This window comes from Polistes dominula, unplaced genomic scaffold (genome assembly GCF_049000335.1).
Source record: "Polistes dominula isolate Pdom_NZ unplaced genomic scaffold, Pdom_raw_medaka contig_78, whole genome shotgun sequence".
Taxonomy (NCBI): domain Eukaryota; kingdom Metazoa; phylum Arthropoda; class Insecta; order Hymenoptera; family Vespidae; genus Polistes; species Polistes dominula.
This window is the reverse complement of record NW_028301042.1, coordinates 2,647,483-2,673,795: the sequence shown is the minus strand read 5'-3', so window position 1 is coordinate 2,673,795 and position 26,313 is coordinate 2,647,483. Positions and strand designations below refer to the sequence as shown.

The window sequence follows — 26,313 nt, the reverse complement described above, 5'->3', positions numbered from 1 at the left end:
TTATAATATTAAACCCTTAGTGATCATTAAAAGTGTCAATTTGATCCCAAAAATTACAAATCTGACTAAACAGGTTTAAAGACTTTTTAAAGTTTTTTTTTTTTATTTAAAAGTACATAGTTGTTTAAATATTATCTGGGATCAAATTGACACTGGGTTAACAAGTTTTTTGAAAGTAAAAATTAAAATTGAACGATGTATAACCGTAATGCATTTAAACAGGCTGCCCAAGAAAAGATCGTGAAACAATTGCAACACCAATTGAACGAGACCTCTGGCAAATTGGAAGAAGTCAATCGTACATTGAACGATTTCGATGCTGCCAAGAAGAAATTGTCCATTGAAAACAGCGACTTGTTGCGTCAATTGGAAGAAGCCGAATCTCAGGTTAGCCAATTGTCGAAGATCAAGATCTCATTGACGACACAATTGGAAGATACCAAGAGACTTGCCGATGAAGAATCCCGTGAACGTGCAACATTACTCGGCAAATTCCGTAATTTGGAACACGATTTGGATAACATTCGTGAACAAGTTGAGGAAGAGGCCGAAGGTAAAGCTGATCTTCAAAGACAATTGAGCAAGGCCAATGCCGAGGCACAATTGTGGCGTACGAAATACGAATCCGAGGGTGTGGCAAGAGCCGAAGAACTCGAGGAAGCCAAACGAAAATTACAAGCACGTCTTGCTGAAGCTGAAGAAACAATCGAATCGTTGAATCAAAAGGTCATTGCTCTTGAGAAAACGAAACAGAGGTTATCGACCGAAGTCGAGGATCTTCAAATCGAAGTTGATCGTGCAACTGCCATTGCCAATGCAGCTGAAAAGAAACAGAAAGCATTCGACAAGATCATTGGAGAATGGAAACTCAAAGTTGATGATCTTGCTGCCGAATTGGATGCCAGTCAAAAGGAATGTCGCAATTACAGTACCGAACTCTTCAGGCTCAGAGGTAAATTATTATTATTCTTTTTTCTAATTTTAATTAGTAATAAAAAATAAATAATAATTGCGATATACAAACTATTCTATATTCTAAGTTGAAACAAATTACACAAAATAAAACAAAATTTCATTAAGATCGGTTAAATAGTTTCGGATTTATTAGTGGACAAACATATTATGACACTGAATTTTTATATATAAACATGCTATCATTGAATGAACATGTCTGAGTGTACCATTTATGAAACACATAGCCTGATACTCAAGTTGAAAACGTGTTAATAAAATATTCACTTTATACGTGTCCCTATAAACAAATATTACATATATATGTGTACAGGTGCTTACGAGGAGAGCCAAGAACAATTGGAAGCTGTACGTCGTGAGAACAAGAACCTTGCCGATGAGGTGAAAGATCTTTTGGATCAAATAGGCGAAGGTGGACGTAACATTCACGAAATTGAAAAAGCAAGGAAACGTTTGGAAGCTGAGAAGGATGAATTACAAGCAGCATTGGAAGAAGCTGAAGCTGCATTGGAACAAGAAGAAAACAAGGTGCTAAGAAGCCAATTGGAATTGAGCCAAGTTAGACAAGAAATTGATCGTCGCATACAAGAGAAGGAGGAAGAATTTGAGAACACAAGGAAGAATCATCAACGAGCTCTTGATTCCATGCAAGCTTCACTCGAAGCAGAAGCTAAGGTATGTGTAAATTAGGATAGAAATTTAAAAGAAAATGAAGCTTAATTGAATAATTAAAAAGAAAATAGGGGCACAGCTTTATTTTCAATCAGCCCAATTCAAACTTGTTCTAACGAACACCCAATTACAATTTCTGAAATAAAAAACAAAATCTCTTATTGTTAAATTCCAGGGCAAAGCTGAGGCACTTCGCATGAAGAAGAAATTGGAAGCTGACATTAACGAATTAGAAATAGCATTGGATCATGCTAACAAAGCTAACGCTGAGGCTCAGAAGAATATCAAGAGATATCAACAACAATTGAAGGACGTACAAACTGCATTGGAGGAAGAACAACGTGCACGTGACGAGGCTAGAGAATTACTTGGTATTTCTGAACGTCGTGCTAATGCATTGCAAAATGAATTGGAAGAAAGCCGTACGCTATTGGAACAAGCCGATCGCGGACGTAGACAAGCTGAACAAGAATTGGCTGATTGTCACGAACAATTGAACGACCTCAGTGCTCAGAATGCATCCATCTCAGCTGCCAAGAGGAAACTCGAAGCTGAATTGCAGACCCTACATGTAAATATTCAAACATTAATTATTCATTTGAAAAATTTGTGAACCTATAAAAACAAAATTAATATTTGTTTATTTTTGTTTAGTCTGATCTCGATGAACTTCTGAACGAAGCCAAGAACTCCGAAGAAAAAGCAAAGAAGGCAATGGTAGATGCCGCCCGATTGGCTGACGAACTTAGAGCCGAACAAGATCATGCTCAAACTCAAGAGAAACTTCGCAAAGCATTGGAGACACAGATCAAGGAACTCCAAGTACGTCTTGACGAAGCTGAAGCTAACGCATTGAAGGGTGGTAAGAAGGCCATACAGAAATTGGAACAACGCGTACGTGAATTGGAGAACGAACTTGATGGTGAACAAAGGAGACATGCCGATGCTCAGAAGAACCTACGCAAATCTGAACGACGCATCAAGGAACTTAGCTTCCAGGTATGGTTGTTAGTTTTATCAATTTGTATCATTAATGTGTATATATATATGTCACTGTGAAATCCCAAAATTGGGGAATGTCAACATTCACCAGGATGAATGTCAGTATATACCAAATATTACCATATATATCAAACGACAAGGTGAATCTTGACCTCCAATTTCACCTAAGTGGAAAAAGTTACCAAACAAACTTATATTACTTTTTACCAAAGTCAAATCAATGAAGTCAAATAAATTCAACTTTTAGTAACAACTCGTATACAAAACTGTAGACAATAATTAATCCAATGGAATTTGGTTGGTTGACAATACTCAATGGATTTGTTTGATTTGTTTCTTTCACTTTTGTTTTAGGCTGATGAGGATCGCAAGAATCACGAACGCATGCAAGACCTAGTTGACAAGCTTCAACAGAAGATCAAGACGTACAAGAGGCAGATCGAGGAAGCCGAAGAAATTGCCGCATTGAATCTTGCCAAGTTCCGTAAAGCTCAGCAAGAACTCGAGGAAGCCGAAGAGAGAGCCGATTTGGCTGAACAAGCTATCACCAAATTCCGCACTAAAGGTCGCGGTGGAAGTGCTGCACGCGGATTGAGCCCAGCGGTAAGATAACAATTTTATTTTTTATCATTTACCTAAAGTTCCTGTTTAAAACGATTCGATTTCCTTTAAAAACTTCACATCATACCCCCCAAAAAAAGAGACAACAATCCCTACACCCTTTTCCACCACCCCCATAGATCGGGTGTACTCAACCGTTTACTTTCTTGGGTTCGTTTAACGAACTTCTACGTTCGTTTGTTAAATCAAACGAACCCCAAATGGAACACAATAGGAGTCTTTAATGCTGGGAAAATTGTGGGGTGTAAAACAAATGGATTCTAATGATTAAAATGATGATGATGAAAAAAAAAGTAACAAATGAAAAATCAATAAGCGTACACCTACCAGGTACATGTTTGATGATTTGCCTGGTCAACTTGCAGCCCGCATTTTGCCCCATACAGGTTGAGTATGACCGTTGTAGAGGTTAGGTTATGTTTGGTTAGGTCTTATTCCCTTCTACAAAAAATGTTTTCTCTTTAAACACGATCACAACATCATTTGAATCATAGTAAAAAGAAAAATATATATCTTTAATTCTGTGTCCCTGTATAGCCGCAACAGAAGGCCCGCAAGGCGCCTTCCGCGATGGAGTAAAAACACTGCGTTGCTGGTCCATGTAAGTCCAGTTGTGATGAGAACATGAAAAAGATAACTTTTCTTTTTTTTTTCTCACCAATATATATGGGAGAAAAGAAAACAACGAGATTATAAACGTTTAATAAATGTTTATTTTCTTAATTGTTCTTTCTTTTTTTTTGATTGTATACGTCAAAAGGTTAAACACAACTAGACCCAAAAATATTAGAATTTAATATCCCAACGAAAAAATACTATATACGAATTTTTCTGCCCAAACCCTTTACCCCTAAAACCCATCATCATTTTTTGTTGTGGTTGTCCCTCACCGTAATTTATTAAATTACAAGAGATAAATAACATTTGTCATCGGCAAATAAAAAAATATTTTTTTTTTTTAGATTTCTTCGTTTATTAACTTCGTTATTAATTCATCCCTCCTGATTCATCTTATTACTTTTTTTTTGTTTTGTTTATTTTTCATGACATAATAATAATAATAATAATAATAATAATAATAATAATAATAATAATTACATAAATGTTTTTCTTTTTTGAAGGTGTAGAGAAAAATAAACGGGAAGAAATTTTTGGTTTTTTTATTATTAGAAACGTTGCTAAAATAGAAATAGTAACATTGAGGTTATGTTCACGATTTTTCAAAGATTTTTTCCAATATGTTCGTGTTCATAATTTTAGTAACACATAATATAATAATAATAATAATAATGTTATAAAAGTTTTTTTTTTTTAAGGTGTAGAGAAAAATATAAAGGAGAGAAATTTTTGGTTTTTTTTTTTTCGTAGAAACGTTGCTAAAATAGAAACAAAAACATTGAGGTTATGTTAATGATTGTTCCAAGTTTTATTCTTTCCAATATGTCCGTGTTCATAGTTTTAGTAACACGTAATAATAATAATCATAATAATAATAATAATAATTGTTAAATAATATAATATAGTTGTTATTTTGATGTATTATGGAAAAAGGAGATTAGGACATCCTCCTTTGTGAAAAGATTTGAATTTGAATTTGAATTTAATTATCTTCTTCTTTTTTGTTTCTTTTTATATTTATAATTATTATTTTTTTTTTTTTTGTAATCTTTCTGTGTCTTCGTTGAGTGGTCTGTCATAGCTATAGCATTATTAATTAATTAATATAAATTAATTAATTAGAAAAAAATTATAATAATGTTGGAAAGGTGATATAAACAAACTGCACAAAACAACGTGCAATAACTAAAGTGACCATTAATATTTAATTATTATTTATATAAATACGATTGTTAATTTTTGATCATTGATTTGGATTAATTGTTAAACTTATTCCAATAAATTTTAAAAAATTATAAACAAACAAAAAATATGGAAACAAATACGTACAATTATATTTAATGACACAAAACAATTTTCAAAACGAATCAAATATTTATTGTTATTGTTTTTTTTTTTATTGCAAAATTACTTTCCATAACTTATAATAAATTGTTAAATAATAAATGTGTTATCCGAGTTATACGAAAAATAATTTATTAATGTACAATCTGAAGAACAAAAAAAGAATAACGTGAAAGAATCTTTTGTTACAAACAAACAAAAAATTCTCCAAAAAAATGAAAAAAAAAAAAAACAAACAAAATGGTCACCTTAGCAATGAAGTATCCCTTTCTATTGCAATAATATTCGTAAAATAAAACCAAAATAAAAAATTGAAAAAAAATAAAATAATAAAAAAAAAAAGAAGAAATGCAAAGAAAGACTTGTAATAATAAAAAAAAAATTAAATATTCGTTAATTGTTTTTAAATTGTTTATTTATATTGTGATAATATGTGTTCATATAAAGATTTTGCACTTCAAATTGACCCTTCAAGCCCATCTTCCCAGTCCCAACCAATTAAATTACATTCCTGATTCATATAACCTCAAAAACAAAAGAGTTCAACAACGAACAAAAAACATTGAGATTTATTTGAAGTGAAAAATCTTGATATCCATTAATTTTTGTAATAATAATTATTATTGTTAAATAGTTGGTAATTGTTGTTTTGTTTTTTTTACAGCCACACCGACCTGCGTTCAAGCCCCAGTTCGATGGTTCCGCATTCCCACCACGCTTCGACCTACAGCCCGATGGTGATTTGTAAAGATCGTGATGAAGAATTTGAATTAAACCCAAACAAACAACAAACAACAACAATTAAATATCGTCCATAAATTTTTAATCGCAAGAAAAAAATGATAGAAAACAAACAACAACAAAACAAAACAAAACAAAATGATGATCGAGTACGTGAGAAAAACAATTTTTATTAATCATTGATAATTTGGCATCGTCGTCTCATCGTTTAATGTTTTTTTTTTCTTTTTTAAATTAATTAATCAATTAATTATTAATTAATAATAATGATAGATTTCTATTGGAAAATCTATTATATAATTACTTTTACAAAATATAATATAATATATATATATATATATGCCATTGTGCAATTACTTTCAAATTCATTGGAAAGCTAAATTTAAACGATATTGTTAATTTAAATAAAATTTAATTAAAAAAAAAAAATAGAATAGAAAAAAAAAGTTAACTCGTTGAATTTAAGGAAAAAACAAAAACAAAACAAACAAATAAAGGGTCGGGGAAAAGAGAAAGAAAATTTCATTGAAAATTAATTATATCCATGCTTGAAACCATTTTTCAAAAAAAAAAAAATATTAACAAATGATATAAAAAAAGATTTTTGAGAAGAAACAAAGGAAGAAGAAGCAAACAAAAATAGAAGAAGATCTACTTCGAGCTGTGAGGGTCGAGGAAGGTAGAGAATGAGAGTGAGTGAGAGAGAGAGAAAGAGAGATAAATGACGCATGAAAGTGTGGGAGAGAAAGGGACAAAAAAAAAAGATAGAAAGAAACCAAAAAAAAAAAAACAGGAACTTTACGAACATAGAAAACAATGAGGAGGCGTGACCCACAAACGAGAGATATTTGTGTTATATTTACATACATAATATACATATAATATCGTACATATACATATAAAACCCTTTTAAACATACAATCTTATGTTATGTCAAAAAACTAAGTAAAAATAACACACATATCTCTTAAATGTACAACAACGCAATAATTACAAAAAAAAAAAACATAAAACTAAAAAATGGATGTCGAGGATAACGAGAATATTAAAAAAAAAAAATTCTATATATATATTATATATAAATTTAAAAAAAAGTAAAAAAAAAATAAATATATATATATATATATAAACACACACACACGAACGACGAAACGATATACTTGATGGAGACCGCCTTAATCGATCGATGCTTGATGAAGAAAAAAAAAAAAAGAAGAAAAAGAACAATCAAGTCTTTAAAAATATTATCTCATGGCACCGATCATCCGGACGATTATCCTATCTCCTATAAACTTAATTGTAATTTATAAAGAGAGACCGAAGTATGTATTTATTAAAGTAAATAAGCAATAAATAAAGTTAAGAAAAAAAATTAAAAAAAGATTTTGTTTCTTCTATTTGACTATTGAATTAGGATAAGAGTTTATTTATATAACAGAAATTGATTTATTTATTTCTCCTAGTTTTATTTACAGAAAAGATCGTTATTTGTTTTTCTTTTGAAATTTGTACGAATCTACTTTACCGATTGGAATCTACTTCGTCAATAATTTACCGACATAAACTTGGATTAAAATTAAAAAAAAAAAAAAATTACAATTACATGTGTTTTATCTGTGATTAATTTTAGATTCTGCTGTAGGAGCAAATTGTTTGAATTATCCTTTCAAAAGTTTTAAATAAGAGTTTAATTTATAATAGAAATTTATTTATTTATTTATTTTTCAAAGTTTTATTTATAGTAATACTGTTTAAAAACAAAAAGATCGTTTTTGGTTTTTGTTTTTAAATTTATACGAATCTACTTTACCGATTGGAATCTACTTCGTCGATAATTTACCGACAGAAATTTAGAATTATATTTAAAAAGAAAATTAAAATAACAAATGTGTTATCTGTGAATTATTTTAGATTCTGTACGAGCATGTTTGATTTGTCCTTTCAAAAGTTTAGGATAAAAGTTTAATTTATAATAGAAATTTATTTATTTGTTTTTCAATGTTTTATTTATACTAACACTGTTTAAAAACAAAAAGAACGTTTTTGGTTTTTTCTTTTTTAATTCCTACAAATCTACCTTACCGATTGAAAGTTTCTACGTTGATAAGTTACTAATATAAATTTGTATTAAAATAATACATGTGTTATCTGTAATTAATTTTAGATTCTGTACGAGCCAATTGTTGAAATTGTCCTTTAACAAGTTCCCATTGTGTCCATTTGTCAGTATTAATACCAAATTCTTGACAAGTTTGTAAAAATGCCGGCATGGCTAAACTTAAATAAGAATGATCGACACTAGGTAATAAATGATGTAAACTATGTGAACCAAAATTAGTTAAAATTAATAGAGTACTATCATCAATAACTTTACGATCTCTAACAGCATCCAATTCGAATAGACCCCAATCCAAATTTTGTCTGAAATCAATAACTCAAATTTTAAAATTGAATTTTTTAAATTATAACCTAATTTCAAAAAAAAAAAACAAAAAAAAAACAGAAAAATACAAACCGACAAATATCCCCATCGTGAAATATACTTGGATGATGATGAGCAGCATTGAGTCCGATAAAATTGAACAAAGTGCTACTTATCAACAAAATTATTATCCAAGTTTTAATTGCAATTAATACATTTGGGGCAAAAAGTGACATAACAATTGGAAGAAAAAATGGAATTATATCTCTAAATTCAAAAGTTTTATATTCCCATATCACTGAATAATACCTAAAGAGAAAAAATAAGAAACATCAGATAACAATTTAAAAAGTTAGGTTATCTTTAAATATATTTTAATTTACCTTTTAATTCCTTGAACAAGAAATACCAGAGTATAAGTTATAGGTGTAAGAATATAACTTAAAATTATTTTCAAGATACTTTTGCTTTTATCAGGTAACCAATTAAACATCGGTTCAAAAGCATAAATCTCATAATCCCAAATGGTATTTGGATAAAGATGGTGGCTCATGGCGTGCGTTATTCGCCATTCTTTCGATGACATACAACTAATATCGAAATAATACATACGAAAATTATCCCTCATATGAAAATAATTATGACCAATGACCGTAGTCCATGATACAAATGCACCTAAAAATGATAAATGATATATAATCACACACACAAGAAATAAAAAAAATTGTAAAATATTATTCGTGTCTGATGTACAGGACTTTTCAAGTTCTTTTTTATTTTTTTTTTTTTTACTTTTTTGATCAAACTTTGAAAGTTTATTTTACCAGCAAGAATCGTCACGAGAAATTTCCAATATGATTGAAAATAAACAGAAGCTAAGCATAATAAAATTGTAATGGTAAAATAGGTATCAGCAATGAGATTAGAATTCAATGATGGCCGATGAAAATCAACATTTTTCAGAGCTTCCAGTGCACGTTTCTTAAAAGTACGATAAAAACCATTAGGTTCAAAGGTTAATGGTATTGTTCTGGGTACAGTTGCGTCACGAATGTAAAATTTGGGTAACATTCTTTCCGCTTTATCGGTCAAATGATGTGCCTAAAATTAAATAAATATTATTTTATAATTTTTTGGTTTCGATTGATTAACCATAAAAAAAATACTGCTATGCACGTTAAATGAAGTTCCAAATGAAATTTGTTTATTCATGTATCTTTAGGATATATTTATCCATTAATTTATAATAAAATATATAAAAAAATCCAATTGATAATAAATAATGTTGAATTAAAAAAAAAAAAAAAACATTGAAATTAACAAATAAGATTGAATTAAATTAAAATTACAAATTTAAAATGAAAAAATTCGATTAAATTGATTTTGAAATTACAAAAACATTGAAATACTTAAGAAATAATACTTAAGATTAATAATTATAAAAGAAGAAAATTATTTATATTTAATTTATATGATAATAATTAATAATTGTTAATTTAAATTAATATTATTATTAATTTTAATCATGATTTGTATAAAATTAAATATAAACACGTTCATAATCAAAACGTGATAATTTTGATGTTACTCGTTACTCGGTCACTAAAGATAATAAATTATATAAAAATTAGATTGATATTATCGAATTAAAAAACATTGAAATAAATAAGATTTAATTAAATTAACATTACAAATTACAAAAAACAAAAAAGATTAAATTGATAAAAAAAATTACGGAAACATTGAAAATAATAATTAAGATTAATAATAATAAAAGATAAAAATTATTTATATTTTATTTATATGATAATAATTAATAATTGTTTATTTATTTTAATATTATTATTATTATTATTCATTTAAATCATTATTTGACGTTACTACTAAAATCAAATGAAATTGAACATATCTTATTTCACATAAATAATATTATCATTTACAGTACAATCTTATCACAAATAAAACACGAAAAAATAAATAACTTAAATAAAAAACCTTATAAAACATTTAAATAATTTATAAAAAATTTCACAATGAATTCGAACCTTTTTTTTTTTTGACTGTTGTGAATAAACATTTATCTTTTAATTTAATTTTAATATAATTCCTATTTCTTAATTTATGAATTAATTATCATAAAATAATAAATGAAAACTATTTGATTCTACTCATATAATTTAATAATTAATTAAAATTTATATACGAATAAAAAATTTGAAGATTATGTTCTAGAAATTAGCTAAGAAAATCAACTTTGATATTTTAATAAATATTTTTAAAATTATATAATATTAAACTATGACAAATCTCATCTCAAATTTACACGTAACGTGTGTCACAGTTTTTATTTTATTTTTTTTTTTTGTAAATTAATAATCGAAAAAAAAAGAAAGTATAAAAAAGAAAAAATGAAAGCTTACCTCAAAAGCTTCAGTAATATCAGTACCTTTGGTAAGATTAATCCATTCAGCACCACCGGGATGTGATTTAGCAAAATTTGTTAAATCGTATAAACCATTTCTTATTCTCCAAAGTCCTTCGGCACCATCTTGTTTAATTCGACCTTTTAAAAATTCATAGGCTGTCTTTATCATGTCATCTCGTGCCAATGGATAAACCAAACCAGGTATTGAACTTTTCAATTTTGCCTTATTCGACATTTTCGTATTTTTTTAATTTATATTTTACCGAATATTTATAGCTAAAAAGCTAATGTCAAAATTGTATTATTAAATTTTATTAATATAGTCAAAAAAAAAAAAGGTTTAATTCCCAAAAAATATAATCTAACAGAAAAAAAAAAGAAAGAGGAATAAAAAAATAGAGAATAAGAAACAATTTTAATTAAACGATCGTAGAAACGTTTGTTCACTGAATTCTAACATCGTTTAATAACTCGTATATATATATCTATCTATATATATTTGGAGAGAGAGTGGTCTGCAAAAGAGCGAAGGTCAAAGTCGGATATTAAGAGTAAGCCGTTAGGAATACCAAATAAAAATTTCAGTCTTTATTGAATCTTGTAAGTTAATTTCTGTTCTCTAGTCGCTATCTCAATCGAATTCGAACTGAACGTCGTTCGGCTAAATTCGGCCCGGGGGGATCGGGCCCCCGGCGCGGTGCCCGTCTCGGACGACCACGGCACTGCTGAGCGCGCACCGCCACATAAATATATATATATATATAATTGAATAAACTGAACTGTTTTATAAGAAAAGAAAAACTTATCAAGACGAGAACGAAGTAGTAAGTAAATATGCTATAATAAATCGGGGAAATCTTAAAGCAAGAATAAATAATCTCTCGTTTGTTTTTATTTCTAATATCATCGTAATAAAAGAAGAAAAAAAGCAAATCCAAGATAATAAACACAAACTTGCACTTTAACCTTTAATTATCATTAAATGAATTATTCATAATACGTAATGTGCGTTTCATAATTTTTAGCGACTGTTTTAAAATTTCCTCAACTACAACAATATTCGTTTTTTAACATAAACAAAAATGTTGTTCGGTGTTTTTGGAAATATGTTTTTTTTCCGTTTTTGTTTTCTTTGTTTTTCTTTTTTTTTATTTTTTTTTTATTGTTTTCACCTTCGAGTATTATCATCAGGTGAGATAATTTATTAAATGCAATGCGTTTTGTATTATAGTAATCGTAAAATGACTGCAATTATAACGATATGTGCACATAACATAATAAACAAAAAATGTTGTTACGAAGTATTAACTACGTAATATGTTTTTTTTCTTTTCTTTTTTTTATTTGTTTTTTTTATCTATGATTATTATTATCATCACGTGAGACAATTTAAATATTACGTAATTGCTGTTTAAATATTATTTGAATTGTTTATTAATATTTATTTATTTAATTTTGAATTATTATCATTTATGTAATTAATTTAATTTAGTATTGTTAATATAATTATTTAAGTACTATTTATTTATTTCATTTAGCATTATTTATTAATTTATTATATTAATTTAGCATTAAAATAATTTACTTAATTTAGCATTATTATTATTAATTATTTAATTAAATTAGTATTATGAATTTAATTAATTTAGAATTATTAATTTACTTATTGTTTTTTTTTTCGTGTGGTTTGTTATATCCCGGGCACTCAGTCCTTGAACCATTGTGCCCGGGGCCCCTTGCAGGGAGCACCTATCATTGTGGTGTGTCCCGTGGGCAGCCAACGTCCCTTCGTGCGAAGTGCCGCACACACAGTCCGGGTCCCCCCAAGCCAACCACCACATCGAATGTGGGGCGGTTGGTGGTCCCAATGGCATCATTTCTGACGCCCACGAGCCCAAAGCCACGACGACGAGCACAGGGCATGTTTTCCCCCCTCGTTCGATGTCGGAGAGCGGGGACTCGAACCCGCGAAATCCGGGCGGGAATCGAGCGCTCTACCGACTGAGCCATGCCGTGCTCTATTAATTTATTTAATATTTATATTTATTTTAAGTATTATTATATAATATTGCAAATATTAAATGTGTTTTTATTATTATATTATTGTTATTTAATAATTAATAATATATAATATTTATTATTTATTTAATTTTGAATTATTATTATTTATATAATTAATTTAATTTAGTATTGTTAATATAATTATTTAAGTACTGTAGGGAAATCAATTGTTCTGTATCCGGCTAGGGATATCTAATTCCTCCGTGTTGCTGACACTACTTGAGATATAAAAGATATTCTTTATTCTCGCAAATTATTGTTTATTATAATTACAATTACCCTTACAATTACAAGTACAATTACAATAATGCTTCGCAACCTCTCGCACTCACTTACTACTCACTCGCTACTATTTACTTGCTATTCTCAGAAAAACAACCCTTGACGCGTGACCGTCCTCTCCTTATGAGGTTTCTCCCCCACCCTGCATCCCCGAAGGACAAAACATCTTCAAAACGCTCCCGAACCTTTGGACTCACACAGACTTACACACAAAACGCTCTCGAACCTTTGGAGGACTCACACAGACTTACACACAAAACGCTCTCGAACCTTTGGAGGACTCACACAGACTTACACACACAACCTCTCGAACCTTTGGACTCACACAGACTTGCACACACAACCTCTTCGATTTTCAACACCCCCCACAGTACTATTAATTTATTTCATTTAGCATTATTTTTTAATTTATTGTTTATTATATTAATTTAGCATTAATAATTTATTTAATTTAGCATTATTATTATTATTATTATTATTATTATTATTATTATTATTATTTATTTAATTAATTTAGTATTATGAATTTAATTAATTTAGAATTATTAATTTATTTAATATTTATATTTATTTTAATTATTATTATATAATATTGCAAATAATAAATATGTTTTTATTATTATATTATTGCTATATAATAATTAAATTATTATTAAAAAAAATAATTAAATTATTATTATTATACAATATTAATAATAATAATAATAATAATAGTATATAAATATTAGCAAAACAAGAATTAATGTTAATTAACAAAAGTTTCATTTTGATTAAAGTAAATAAATTCGAATTATAAAATGAATATATAATTTTTCCAAAATTTGCAATTGCATATAAAAATGTGTACATAAACATTTCAAATATTATTAAAAAGAAAAAACAAATGAAAATAATATAGAAAATATTTTTTTTTCTTTTTTTTTTTTTATTGATCATACATTTGAGATACGTTTAAAGTTTTTAAGATATGATTTGAACGATCTTAATTTATATAAATATTAATAATAATATAGGATTGGTGAAATAATTTCAACTTTTGTTCATACGAGTCTTAAAAATCTGTGAAAATTTGTTAACAAATAAAAAAGGGTACAATTTTTGTCGATAATATTTGCAAATTTTTATTATGTTTTCTGTGGCAGTGTAAAACAACACTCGAATACAAAGTTCACGCGTGATTTTGCATAAACGACCCTTAATTAAGGGTCGCATAATAAATCAAATGGTTAAAAATATTTTCTAAATATTTGTGTGATTATGATTAAATATATATTATATATTATATTTATATATATATAGTTTTAAAATAAAATTAAAAGTTAAATTTTTGAAGGGGGAAAAAAAATAAAACAAACTTTGTACAACAATCTAAAAGATCTAATTTTAGATTGAAAAAATATAAAATGTTATAATAAATTATTATAATTTTATGATTAAAAATGGAAGAAGTAACATCGAGACGATCAATAATCCAAGTTTTTCTGGAATACAATTGACACCTGCACCATGATGTAATTCACTTTCTTTATGCATAGTAGGAACTAAATCGTTTGTATCCATGAACGATATTCCAGAATTATTTACATGTACCATCGTCTTGTCATAATCTTTGGAACAAACTGTATTTTCGATTAATTCATTTGCCGAACCAATAAAAATTCTGTAATTGTAATCATTCGGATCCAAATGAGAATACATAAACATTTGCAAACGATCGGATAAAATCCAAATGTTTCCCTCATTAACCTAAAAATTAAAATATCAATTAACATTTATAATCAAATGATAATTTTTATCATATGTATATATATGTATATATTTTTTATATTAATATTTATCATATATTTATATATTTGTATTTAGATCAATAATGCTATATATCATATAGTAATATTAATATATAACTTATTAATATATTAATTAACTTTATATAATTAATTAATATATTATTATATTAATTATATTAAATTATATATATATATAAATATAATATATAATACAATTATTGTAATTAATAATATTTATATTTAATTTATATATAAAATTATATATATATATATATATATATTATTATAATAGAAATATTATAAATATATAATAAATATAATATTTGTATTATTATAATATTCATATTTTATAAATATTAATTTTGAATTAAATAATAGTAAAATAATATTAAATAATATTAAAATATAATCTCCAATTAATTTTCATTACTTTCAAATCATTAGGAAATATCATAGTAACATTGTCTTCATAAATATAATCCTGTTCTTGTAAATCAAACATTTTTTTAGGTCTCCAACAAGCAATAGCATTGAAGTTAGTTAATGCATAAAATATGACTCCTGTTATAGGATCGAAAAAGCTAACACTGCTTTGTCCATTTGGTCCGCGCGAACCGATTGGTTGAAATTCATGAAAACTTTCTGAAAAAAAAAAGCAGTAATTATATTATAATGAAATAAACATTATATTTTATTATCATTAAATTAACCCCTTTTCGTTACGAGATACTTTCATAATTGCATATATTAAAAGCAACCTTGACACAATTTTTAACCACCCTTTATATGGGGTTCATAGTAACGAAAAGGTTAATAATATTTTATCAATATTCGCAATTATTATATACCAGGAGTATTAACACGTTCAGGATCTCGTAAAAGTTTAGTGCTAACTGTAAATTCCATTGTACTGGATAAAGGATGAAAATAAAGTGTACTATATCCATCTTTAGTTGGTTCCAAGGCCATACCAAATATTCCATCAGTCCATACGAATGATACATTGGATACGTTGAAACTACCACTCTGTTTTTTTAAATTATCAATGATAATTTTAGAACAATATTATTATATTTTAATAAATATTTTAATAATAATAATAATAATATTATTATTATTATTATTAATGATGATTATGAAATTTACTTTAGGATCAGGATGGAAAAAGTGATGTTTAACCAGCCATGATTTATCAAGTTTCCAAGAATAAACAACCAATCCTGGTGCACCGAGGTCACCGAGATAAGCATAACTATCGTCACAATTATAATCCTCTACCGCAATATTTGCGAAAAAAGAATCAGCTGTTCTTTGATCGTTAGGTATTACATATTTTCTCAACAATTTATCATCGTTCAAATCATAAATGACAAGGGTTGGTGGTACTATTTGTTCTGGATTTCCCATAATATCGACCAATCCTGTATCGAGTACCCATAATCTATGACAACGATCTACCCTTATTCTAAATGGCGATACCAATTCTGGTACACCACCCCCATTCCCAAATTGGTGAGCTTCCCATGATGGGTATGGTGTAAATGGTGGTGATTCTCGTATATCTGTAAATATTTTATTTATCATTTATTTTAATCTCTTAAATATCATATCTATAATAAATAAATAAATTATTAAATAATTAAATAAATTATAAATATTATTTTATTATTATTTTGTTATAATTTATTAATTTCATATATATATATATATATATTATATAATATTATTGAAAATAAAAAATTATTAATTATAAAAATAAAAATAAATATATTTAATAATATTAAAATTTAATAATAATAAAATATAATATAAATTATTTTATTATGATATAATAAATAAATAAATTATTTAAATAATTGATTTAAATAGTTTATTTATTTATTTGTTGAATAATAAAAATTTTTCAACTGCAATTTGACCTTTTCTGTAAATGAAATTTAATATATATTGTAAATATCAAAATTTTGTATATATTTTATCAATAATTAAATTTTATATTCCTTAAAATGGTGGAATTAATTTTAAGAAGGGTGAATATTATTTTGCAAAAAATTGAATTTGAAAGAAAGAAAAGATGGACGACCAGTATTGTAGATGAATGTATAAATTATTTCATAAATATTCATTAGAAAGTTATGAAATTAAAACGAAATTATGTTTTTACATGAGAGATAAGATATGGAAATATTTAAAGTTAAGCAATGCAAAAATTAGATTACGTTAAAAAAAAAATTTCAACCGAGATTTACTGTTTTACGTAAATGTACTATACGTGATAGTCAGTAAAATAGATCGTGATCAATGATCTTCGACCCTTCCTTCTTGCGAAATATATTTTAACATTATCTATATATATATATACTCCATCGGTAAAAGCGTTGTGTTAGGTTGCGTAACTCAGCATGCTCGGCATAATATACTTCCTTATTATCATAAATATAGTATATGCATTTAAATTATTCCGACTCGCCATTATTTTATAAGCTTCAGTTAGGTTTGTTTATGAATTTTCAGTGGTTCTCAAATTATAATTCACATTTTCAATATAACACGAATATAAAATATGTTTTACGTACTTTTGAAGAAATAATTTGAGTACCACTGATGAATAGATCAAATGGCGGGAAAATTGAAATTTTCTTACTTTACACTAACCTAAATAAATTAATAAATAATGTAACAAATAATATAAATTATAAATATTAAATATATAATTTTCTTACCACTCCAACCTTAACAAATTAATAAATAATATAATAAATAATATGAGTTATAAATATTAAATTACAAATATTTACCAAATAAATTTGAAATTATACTGATTATTATTTATTAATTTATTTAGGTTAGAGTGATAAGAAAATTACAGAAAAAATATATTATAATATAAATTATAAATAATATTTATTTATTATAATTAAATTATCATACCAGACAGATTGATATAATTCAAACTGGCAGCAACACCACGCTTCCATCTTGGTACAGTCACGAAAATCCTACCATTGGAAAAATCCAAACCCAATGGAAGATTATCTTCCCGATTATAATCCGGAAATAATTTCCTTACATCATCGTTCGGCCAATCATATTCGATTTCTTTCCATTGAAAGACTATTCGCAAATTACCAAAAGCATTGATTGGTCGAAGCACGAATTGATTCCAAGAGAAGACAAAAATTAGCAGGATGATGATTGGTTGTAAACTCTGCATTGTGAATACTGTCGACTAATCGGAATAACGAATACTTGTTAGAATTATATGGTGTAATATTTCATTGGTTAACCTCTTTTCTTCATTACACATTCGTAAACGTACTTTAAATTGATACTCTCTGTTGTCTCATTTTGCTACAAATAATACGACTAATTATTTTTAGGTTATTACGGTCAAACGTGGGTTTAATTACGTATGCATGTTTTAACACGTCATATTGCAGGTTATGTATATATATCTAATTTTTAATTAAATATTAATTTAAATAAATTAAATTTTATTTTTAAATTAAATTTCATTTTTTATTAAATAATATATATATATATATATATATATATTGTGTGTGTGCGATTCATGAGAAAAACTGGATCCGCTGGATGAACTGAGACCAGGATTTGGACCCGGATCCTTTCGATTTCCGGGGACTGCTCTTTTATCCAATTACACTATCCAGGGCCCACCAACAAATTCATCTCTACGAATTCCCAATAAATTTGACATGAAGGCGCTTTTTCCGCATATATATAATTTTTAATTATAGGAATGATGAAAACACGAACGTTCTCATATAGATAACCTCATAAAATATTTATGGAGTTCAAAAAAAAAAAGAAGTTACGTGATAACAATTAAACGAGTTTATTATTCTCGTAACTTCATTTGCATACCTGATCATATCTTTTTATTCATCTAAAATCTCCGATCCCACGACATATGCAAGAGAAGAAGATGGATAAGTATAGGAAAAAATAATTCTAAAAGATTGTGAAAGGGAATAACAAGAACAACAACAACAATAACAGAAAAATGGAAAGTTTAAATCTCGCGAAACTCGAAGCGCGGGAAAATACGAATAGAATAGCATTATCTTTCGTAATGAATTCGTTACGATTTCAACGCTGGGAAAATAAACTAAACTATATGGTTGATAAATACATTTAACATAAGCATATACGCATTATTTTTTGTTTGTTTCATTTGTTTAAAGTGTTTCATAAAAAAAAAAACAAAAAACAATGACTCGTATAAGAATATTCATACAATTATTGTTAATTTGAAACAATTAATATCCGGGTATATAATTGAAACTTTCAAAATGTTATAGTTTGGGAGCTGAGTGGCAACAAAAAAAAATGCAACAATTTTCTAAAGGCTGATATTTCGATATTATGTAGTATTTAAGGTGTATAACAATAGCCTGCCGTCAGTCAGCCAGTTTCGTTAATTAACTAAAATTAAAACTAAATAATGATGATAGAATTACCTAAAAATTGATGTGGATATCGTCAGTTTTCAAAATATTGTAACAGGACGCGTCAGCAGCGCGTCAAAATCATTAAAAAAAAAAGTATGGTTGTGATGAAACTGTTTTCTAAAATGTTCAATTTGGTATACAAGTTGTTAATAATAGGAAAAATAAAAAAAAAACATAGTCAGCCCGAATTTTTATTTAACATATGCCGTCAGCAGTCGATACAACAGCGCGTCACGCGCGAAATTACTGGTCGGGAAATTACTAAGTGGCAAAAAAATGCAACATGGTATGGTATACATTTTTTTTGCCACTCAGCTTCCCGACTAAAAGTGTTTCATAAAAATACAATGACTCATATAGAAATATTCATATAATTATTGTTAATTTGAAACAATTAATATCCGGGTATATAATTGAAACTTTTCAAATTTTACCTTTCTATTGTTAAATTATTTGTTATTCTTGAATTGTGCATTTAAAGCATTTTTATTGTTTGATAAATATCATTTGATATTAATGATAAACAAATATATATGGTGATAGTTATAAAAATATTTGCATTTACTCAAGATAAAAATACAAATGATTAGTTTTTTTTTTAAATAAATAATACTTCGTTGATTTATCTTTGAATTTTATAATTCTTCTTTAAATAAAATATAATATTATTATCGTTTATGTCAAATTTTAATTCTTTTATAATAAAATACACTCTTACAAACAATTTTAAAGTTGAATAATTTAAAAATATGTTTCATATATATATATATATAAGAATTGAAAAACATTGTATTACAAGCAGATATAAATTGTTACAAATTTAGAAAATTGGTACGAATATTCTTATGATTCATTATATACAATAATTATAAATTATATCATTAAAAAATTATTTTTAAATATAATTATTACAACAACAAAATATAATAATGTAAATAAATGTATACAAATTATGTTACAATCATTGATACTATAATTATTTTTAATATCACACGTATATATCATTTATATTTTATATACAAAGTTAAAAAAAAAAACACGTACATATATGTATATTAAATAAAAATTAGAACAATACCAAAAAAAAAAAAAAGAAATAATCAATACGTAAACTATGCAAAACTATAACAAAAAAAAAACAAGGAAACTCGGTCGAAACTTGAACCGATCGTTAAAGATGTCATCGCATCAATACCCCCATTACCTACTTTGTATTATTACAAATGTATAATAAAAAAAAAGAAAATGATTTGTGCTTAATGACGTATAAATAATTTGTTTATACCTTTCTTAAGTAGATCGATTAAAAAAAAAAAGATGTTGCAATGATGTAAGATAAATATAAACAAAAGTAATTGATCGAATTATGTGTTAACACAGCACTTGTACACTCACGACTGACTGACTCGTCAACTCTAAATGAAACTAAGCGAAGTTAGGCTAACCGCCAAGTTGTAGTAGGGATCCTATAAGTTTACCGAAGGACGTTATTTTCCTTGTTCACGTCATCCTCTTCTATTTATCAAGGCAATCCGAAATGTATTAATGGGATAATTCATTTAATATTACTGTTCTCTTTTTTCTTGTCCTTTTATTCTAATCGATTTATCTAAAATATGTTTCAAGTATTTTAAATATGAAAGTGTAATACAATACGTAATATATACAGTTATTTTAATTATATAGTTATTTATTATTTATGTTAATAAACGATAAAGTATGCAAAATATGCTAGAATGTGTTACATGTTGAATGATAGTATATTTAAATATTTTAGTATATATATATATATATATATATATATATATATATATATATTGTTTATTATATACAGGGTATGCTAGATATATTCATTAAACTATATTAATATTATAAAATATATTAAAATTATATATAATTATAATATAGTTTAGTTATTATATATTTTAGTATATATATGTTTAATATATATAAGGTATGCTAGATAAACTATATTAAAATAATTATAATAATATTAATAATTATAAATAATAATAATTATTAATATAATAATATAATATAATATATATAATATATAATAATATAATATAATTAATAAAATAATTATTATACATAATTATTATTATTATTATATTATATATAATTATTTTTATTATATTATTTTTATATTATTATATATATTATTATATTATTATATTTTTATATTATGTATATATTATTATATTATTATTGTATTATTTTTATTTATTATTTATATATATATATATATAAAAATAATTATATATAATAATTATTAATATTCGAACCCCATTACAAATATTTATTGAATATATATAAAAGAAAAAGAAAATATCAATTATTTTAATTATTTTTCTTTTTATGTACATAGAACATATAAAGTATGCAAATTATGCTAAAATGTATTACACATTGAATATGAGTATACTAAAATATTTTAGTATATATATATAGCTATTATAAATATTTATTTAATATATATATATGATACAAATAAAACATTAGGAAACAAAAAAAAATAATACTTCGGTTAACATAACATAATCCAACTATTATCCCATGACTCTCCCATCTTGACATTTTGTAAATGTTATACTCGTCGCAAGACGAGTCGATCCTTAAGTATAAAAGAAAAATAAAAATAAAAACCCTTGTCCTATATTCTACGAATGTCTTCTCTCTTGAATATTACTTTTCCATTAAAGATCAATAATTTGACTCAAACGATCAAGTTGATTTCTAATTATAGTTTGAATTTTTTTTTTTGCTCTTATAACGTTTTACTATTGAAATAATATTCTTTATAGAGGAAGGCATTATTCTATTAGATGGTATTTAGTTCGATTGTACTATAATTCCTATCGTATGTCTTCTTGTTACTACCTGTTGACTCGTATTATACATTTTCGAGGTCGATCGGCCAAGCTTTCACTTTCTTCCATGTTCTATGTTATTTTACCTTCTCTTATCTTAATCGGGCCACGACCAAGTGAAATAAGTAAAATACTAGTATAATATATTCTTCCTTTATTTATCTTCGTCTTATAAATTCGAATTATTTTCATACATATAATTATTATTTTACAAAGTATCAAAATGTTTGTATTTTTATCTTTTTCATTTATTTTTATTCACGACTAATTATAAATTAATTAAATTTTAATTTACTAATATTATTTATTTCCTACATGAATATTGAAAATAATTATTTGTGAATGAGGGACAATTATTTTGAAATTATTTTCAATATTTCCAAAATAGATGCAAATTATCGGCAATTGTTTGTACCTTTCTCATTCTCGATAGAAAAGATTTCTGTTTTATCAACACAGATTTTATTACAGTGTCGATAATTTATCAGCATCCATAGACCTATTGATATACGCATGCGCATTAGACGCAAGTGTGCATTTTTCTATTCCTAACCTTTAGTTATGTTTGGTTTATTGCATTACAAATGCACGTGTCAAAGAAACATCTCTAGTACTTTTAATTAGTGAACCTACTCAAACAACATAATGGCATTGAATAAAAAGAAACCGATATTAGCAGATAAGATAAATAATCTAATAAATGCAGCACCTACTAATATAATATCAGACGACGAAAATGAGGAAACAAAAGCCAAAGTGGTAGAACATTATGAGGAAAGTGATGATGATTCCAATAATGCTATCAAACAATCCCAAATTCGTAAACAAAATGTACAATTCTTGGACGAATTGGATAAAAGGTATTTGTACTTGATAATTTGTTATTTAATTATTTCATAGATTTCATAGAGAGAAAAAGGTTATGAATTCATTAATAACATTTTGTTTAATTGTAGGTATGAAGGTAAAAAAGTATCTAGAAAGGATATATATGAAAATCATGAAAGTAACAGTGAAGATGAAGAACCTGAAGATGATGAATCCACAGATGAAATGAACAACGATGACGAAGATGAAGATTTAAGTGACGAAGATAAAGAGGAAGAACTTACAGAAGGATCTGATGATAAAGATGATGATGATGATGGTGATGAAGATGATTATGAAGAAGAAGAAGAAGAAGGTTTAGATAAGGACAATCCACTTTACAGAGAAAGAGATGACGATTCAAACTTTAAAACAATGTCTGCTATTAACGTCAATCAAGAAATGGAAAAAGGACAATGTATTAAAAATCAATTAAGGATTTGGGAAAGTTTATTAGAAATGAGAATAAAATTGCAACAATGTCTTGCTGAGAGTAATCAAATGCCACAATATGATGCACAAAAGAATTACAGGAGAGATGTAGATTTTATGAAAAGAACCAATGAAACTAAATCCAAGTTAACTTTGCTTTTGGATAATATGTTAAATTTACAAAGTACATTATGGAAACAATTTCCAGAAACTAAATCTTTAAATAGAAATAAAAATGAAGATGAAGGGGAACAAGAAGACGATGATAATGGGGATGAAGAAATTCCATCAGACACTGAAGATGAAGAAGCGGAAGAGAACGATGAGAATGTTGATAGTTCGAATGAAAGTAACACGAAAGAAAACAACACTCTCAAAAGGAAATCCAAATTTACGGATTATGAAAAGATATTGAACAAAAGACATAAGTCTTACGTTAATTACAGAAACTCTGTAATTAATAAATGGGATGAAAAAACCAGAATGGTAACATCCCAGTCAAAGAAAGGTACTACTAGTCATACTACAATAGAACGAATAGATTTTGCTTTAAGCGACAAAGTTAAATTACTTAAAATGACACAGTTAAAACGTTCAGAATACGATATAATTGGTAAATCTGTTCCTACGTCGAACGGTGAGGATAAACTTGTTGAAGAATACGATACAGAAATTTATGACGATGATGACTTTTATGGTCAACTTCTTAAAGATTTGATAGAATGTAAATCGTCTGATATTGAACCTGAACAACTCAGAAAATATCGTATTGATCTAATGGAGAAGAAGGAAAGAGAAAGGAGAAAAATGAAGAAAGATAGAAAAGTAGATACTAGAGCTAGTAAAGGTAGAAAAGTACGATACAATGTTCATAATAAATTAGTCAATTATATGGCTCCTATTACGGTGTATGATACTTGGACCGATCTTTCGAAAAATGAACTTTACAATTCTTTGTTTGGTAAAATAAAACCTGTTGAAACGATACAACATTAATTATTAAAATATATATATATATATATATATATATATAGTAGGATGTAGAACATACATTCTAAATAAAGTAGGTATTCGTAAGGAATTGGAATGAAAGTCCTTTGGTAGTTGAATAGTTAAAATTGTTAAAATGGAGAAAGGAAGGTTTGAATAGCCCAGTAGTCAGAATCAAATCCAACTGGTTCATTTTTTTGTCACGAATCTTACAATATCATATAAAAAAGATTATTTGTAATATTGTCATCTTATTTGCATATATGTCAATGTATCAAAACAATTACCTCTCTGTATCATTATTACAATTATAAGACTCTCTTCCACATAGATTATAAATTGTATTAAATTATATTATATTATATACAGGATGTCCCAAAAATCAATTTACCAAATTGTACTATTAGAAATCTATTATCTATCATAATCTTAACAAGTGTACAAGTTTACATAAAGGTTGTGAGTTTTAGGACACCCTGTATACTGTATTATATTATATAATATATCATACAATTTATATATTATTAAATGAATACCTCCCCCCCCCCCTCTGTATAATTATTGAATATGTATGTATTTTGTATGTATTAACAATGAACACATGAACGAATAAATGTTTAAACATAAATATCAATTGAAAATGTATATTATTCAACGAAATATCTCATCTCAGTTATTTTTTATGTCATCGAAAATTCTAAACACGATAAACGAATCTTATATATTTATTTGTAGATGTATATATTTTGATCTTTTTTATCTCAATGTTTCAAAGTTCAATCTTTCTGAAATACAAATATAAAAAATAATCCCAAATGTAAAAGATAGCCAAAAAATAATATTAAATATATAAAAAATTATATTAAATAATGTATATAATAACTATGATCCACCATCAAATTTTAAGAACATCCCATGATAGGGGTTTTTGTTAAAATAATATAAAAAAAATAATCTAAAGTTTAATCTTAACATATCATTTATAAAGATGTTATTGTTCTTGATTATTTTTAAATTCTATTTATTATTATTTTTTATTATTTTATTATTATTTATCCAAATGGATAGTTGATACGCGCGAGTAAATTAACTGTTTGTTATTAACAATCATGCAAAGAACCCATATTGTACAACCTACCTACCCACTTTAGGTACACAAACCTTTTTGATAAAAGAATTTTTAGCCTTCTTCTTCTTCTTCTTATTATTATTATTATTATTAGGGGTTTGTTCTGTTATCCCTAACTTTACAACCTAAAAAAGTTGTTTTGTTAGTTTTAGGAGCGGTTCTTTTTTTTTTACCGAGGGTAGGTTGCTAGCCCAGCCCACGAACCCTCCTCCTTTGTCTGGGCTTCGGACCAGCTAGATATTATCTAGATATCTAGATATTAACTAGGCGGAGTTGATAAAAGGATTGTCTACCTAAAAATTCAGATATTTTTTATTATAATACAATCATTTAGTTACAAAATTGATGACAATCAACAAATCTAATATTCTTAATAAACGAAGTTTGTAAACATGCGATTACAGGTGGACAAGTTTTGAGTCTAACGTGAAAAATGAAAATGAGTTGAAAATTATTGAGCCTAACACGAGGACAAGTTGAAAAGTTCTGAGCTTATAACACGAAGATGGGTTGAAAAGTCTTGAGCCTAAAATGAAAATCGGTTAATAAGTCTTGAGCCTAACACGAAGGTAGGTTGAAAAATTCTAAGTTTAATAGAAAGATGGG

General features: G+C 26.5%; 4 protein-coding genes and 1 long non-coding RNA gene across 8 annotated transcripts in view; 3 read left to right on the top strand and 2 right to left on the bottom strand.

Annotated features, from left to right (window-relative positions):
* Mhc (myosin heavy chain) overlaps positions 1 to 7,080 on the top strand; it is a 48,756-nt gene extending 41,676 nt beyond the window's left edge. The window contains 6 exon segments of the mRNA XM_015331259.2: positions 223 to 952; positions 1,286 to 1,647; positions 1,820 to 2,215; positions 2,299 to 2,643; positions 3,001 to 3,249; positions 5,894 to 7,080. Of these exon segments, the coding sequence (XP_015186745.2) occupies positions 223 to 952; positions 1,286 to 1,647; positions 1,820 to 2,215; positions 2,299 to 2,643; positions 3,001 to 3,249; positions 5,894 to 5,977 (2,166 nt within the window). The 3' untranslated portion in view covers positions 5,978 to 7,080.
* Positions 6,743 to 11,541, bottom strand: Cyt-b5-r (Cytochrome b5-related). Of its 3 annotated transcripts, none has more exons than XM_089175022.1 (6): positions 11,276 to 11,541; positions 10,813 to 11,101; positions 9,217 to 9,493; positions 8,776 to 9,067; positions 8,486 to 8,701; positions 6,743 to 8,391 (listed from the first exon to the last, which is right to left on the bottom strand). In XM_089175022.1, exons 2-6 carry the CDS (start codon positions 11,050 to 11,052, stop codon positions 8,115 to 8,117), a joined length of 1,302 nt encoding a protein of 433 aa, XP_089031148.1. In that variant the 5' UTR covers positions 11,053 to 11,101; positions 11,276 to 11,541; the 3' UTR covers positions 6,743 to 8,114. The 3 variants fall into 3 exon arrangements, with proteins under 3 accessions (XP_089031148.1, XP_089031149.1, XP_089031147.1); XM_089175023.1 differs by having other exon boundaries at positions 11,387 to 11,539; XM_089175021.1 differs by having other exon boundaries at positions 10,813 to 11,541.
* A 2,714-nt stretch (positions 11,542 to 14,255) lies between these two features.
* yellow-b (L-dopachrome tautomerase yellow-b) lies at positions 14,256 to 20,960 on the bottom strand. Of its 2 annotated transcripts, XM_089174935.1 has the most exons (7): positions 20,705 to 20,960; positions 18,267 to 18,298; positions 17,879 to 18,176; positions 16,094 to 16,509; positions 15,796 to 15,973; positions 15,378 to 15,589; positions 14,256 to 14,906 (listed from the first exon to the last, which is right to left on the bottom strand). In XM_089174935.1, the coding sequence occupies exons 3-7, from the start codon at positions 18,159 to 18,161 to the stop codon at positions 14,580 to 14,582; spliced, it is 1,416 nt and encodes a 471-aa protein (XP_089031061.1). In that variant the 5' UTR covers positions 18,162 to 18,176; positions 18,267 to 18,298; positions 20,705 to 20,960; the 3' UTR covers positions 14,256 to 14,579. The 2 variants fall into 2 exon arrangements, with proteins under 2 accessions (XP_089031061.1, XP_015186730.2); XM_015331244.2 differs by lacking the exon at positions 18,267 to 18,298 and having other exon boundaries at positions 20,705 to 20,956.
* Positions 18,222 to 18,778, top strand: LOC149031743 (uncharacterized). Its single transcript, XR_016177408.1, has 2 exons — positions 18,222 to 18,262; positions 18,328 to 18,778. It is a non-coding gene; the product is annotated as an uncharacterized LOC149031743 (long non-coding RNA).
* Positions 20,961 to 22,832: 1,872 nt separating the features above from the next.
* LOC107071901 (Apoptosis antagonizing transcription factor) lies at positions 22,833 to 25,212 on the top strand. Its single transcript, XM_015331327.2, has 2 exons — positions 22,833 to 23,149; positions 23,246 to 25,212. The coding sequence occupies exons 1-2, from the start codon at positions 22,935 to 22,937 to the stop codon at positions 24,582 to 24,584; spliced, it is 1,554 nt and encodes a 517-aa protein (XP_015186813.2). The 5' UTR covers positions 22,833 to 22,934; the 3' UTR covers positions 24,585 to 25,212.
* Positions 25,213 to 26,313: the final 1,101 nt, after the last annotated feature.

Bases quoted from the DNA above. Each gene is read 5' to 3' on its own strand.
- Cyt-b5-r (XM_089175021.1), bottom strand. From the start codon at position 11,052: ATGTCGAATAAGGCAAAATTGAAAAGTTCAATACCTGGTTTGGTTTAT. The intron at 9,494-10,812 runs GTAAGCTTTCAT...ATTTAATTTTAG, and splicing joins ATATTACTGAAGCTTTTGAG to GCACATCATTTGACCGATAA. The intron at 9,068-9,216 runs GTAAAATAAACT...TATCATTTTTAG, and splicing joins TCTCGTGACGATTCTTGCTG to GTGCATTTGTATCATGGACT.
- yellow-b (XM_089174935.1), bottom strand. From the start codon at position 18,161: ATGCAGAGTTTACAACCAATCATCATCCTGCTAATTTTTGTCTTCTCT. The intron at 15,974-16,093 runs GTAAATTTCATA...TTAAAAAAACAG, and splicing joins TTTTCCATCCTGATCCTAAA to AGTGGTAGTTTCAACGTATC. The intron at 14,907-15,377 runs GTAATGAAAATT...TTTAATTTTTAG, and splicing joins TATTTCCTAATGATTTGAAA to GTTAATGAGGGAAACATTTG.
- LOC107071901 (XM_015331327.2), top strand. From the start codon at position 22,935: ATGGCATTGAATAAAAAGAAACCGATATTAGCAGATAAGATAAATAAT. The intron at 23,150-23,245 runs GTATTTGTACTT...GTTTAATTGTAG, and splicing joins TTGGACGAATTGGATAAAAG to GTATGAAGGTAAAAAAGTAT.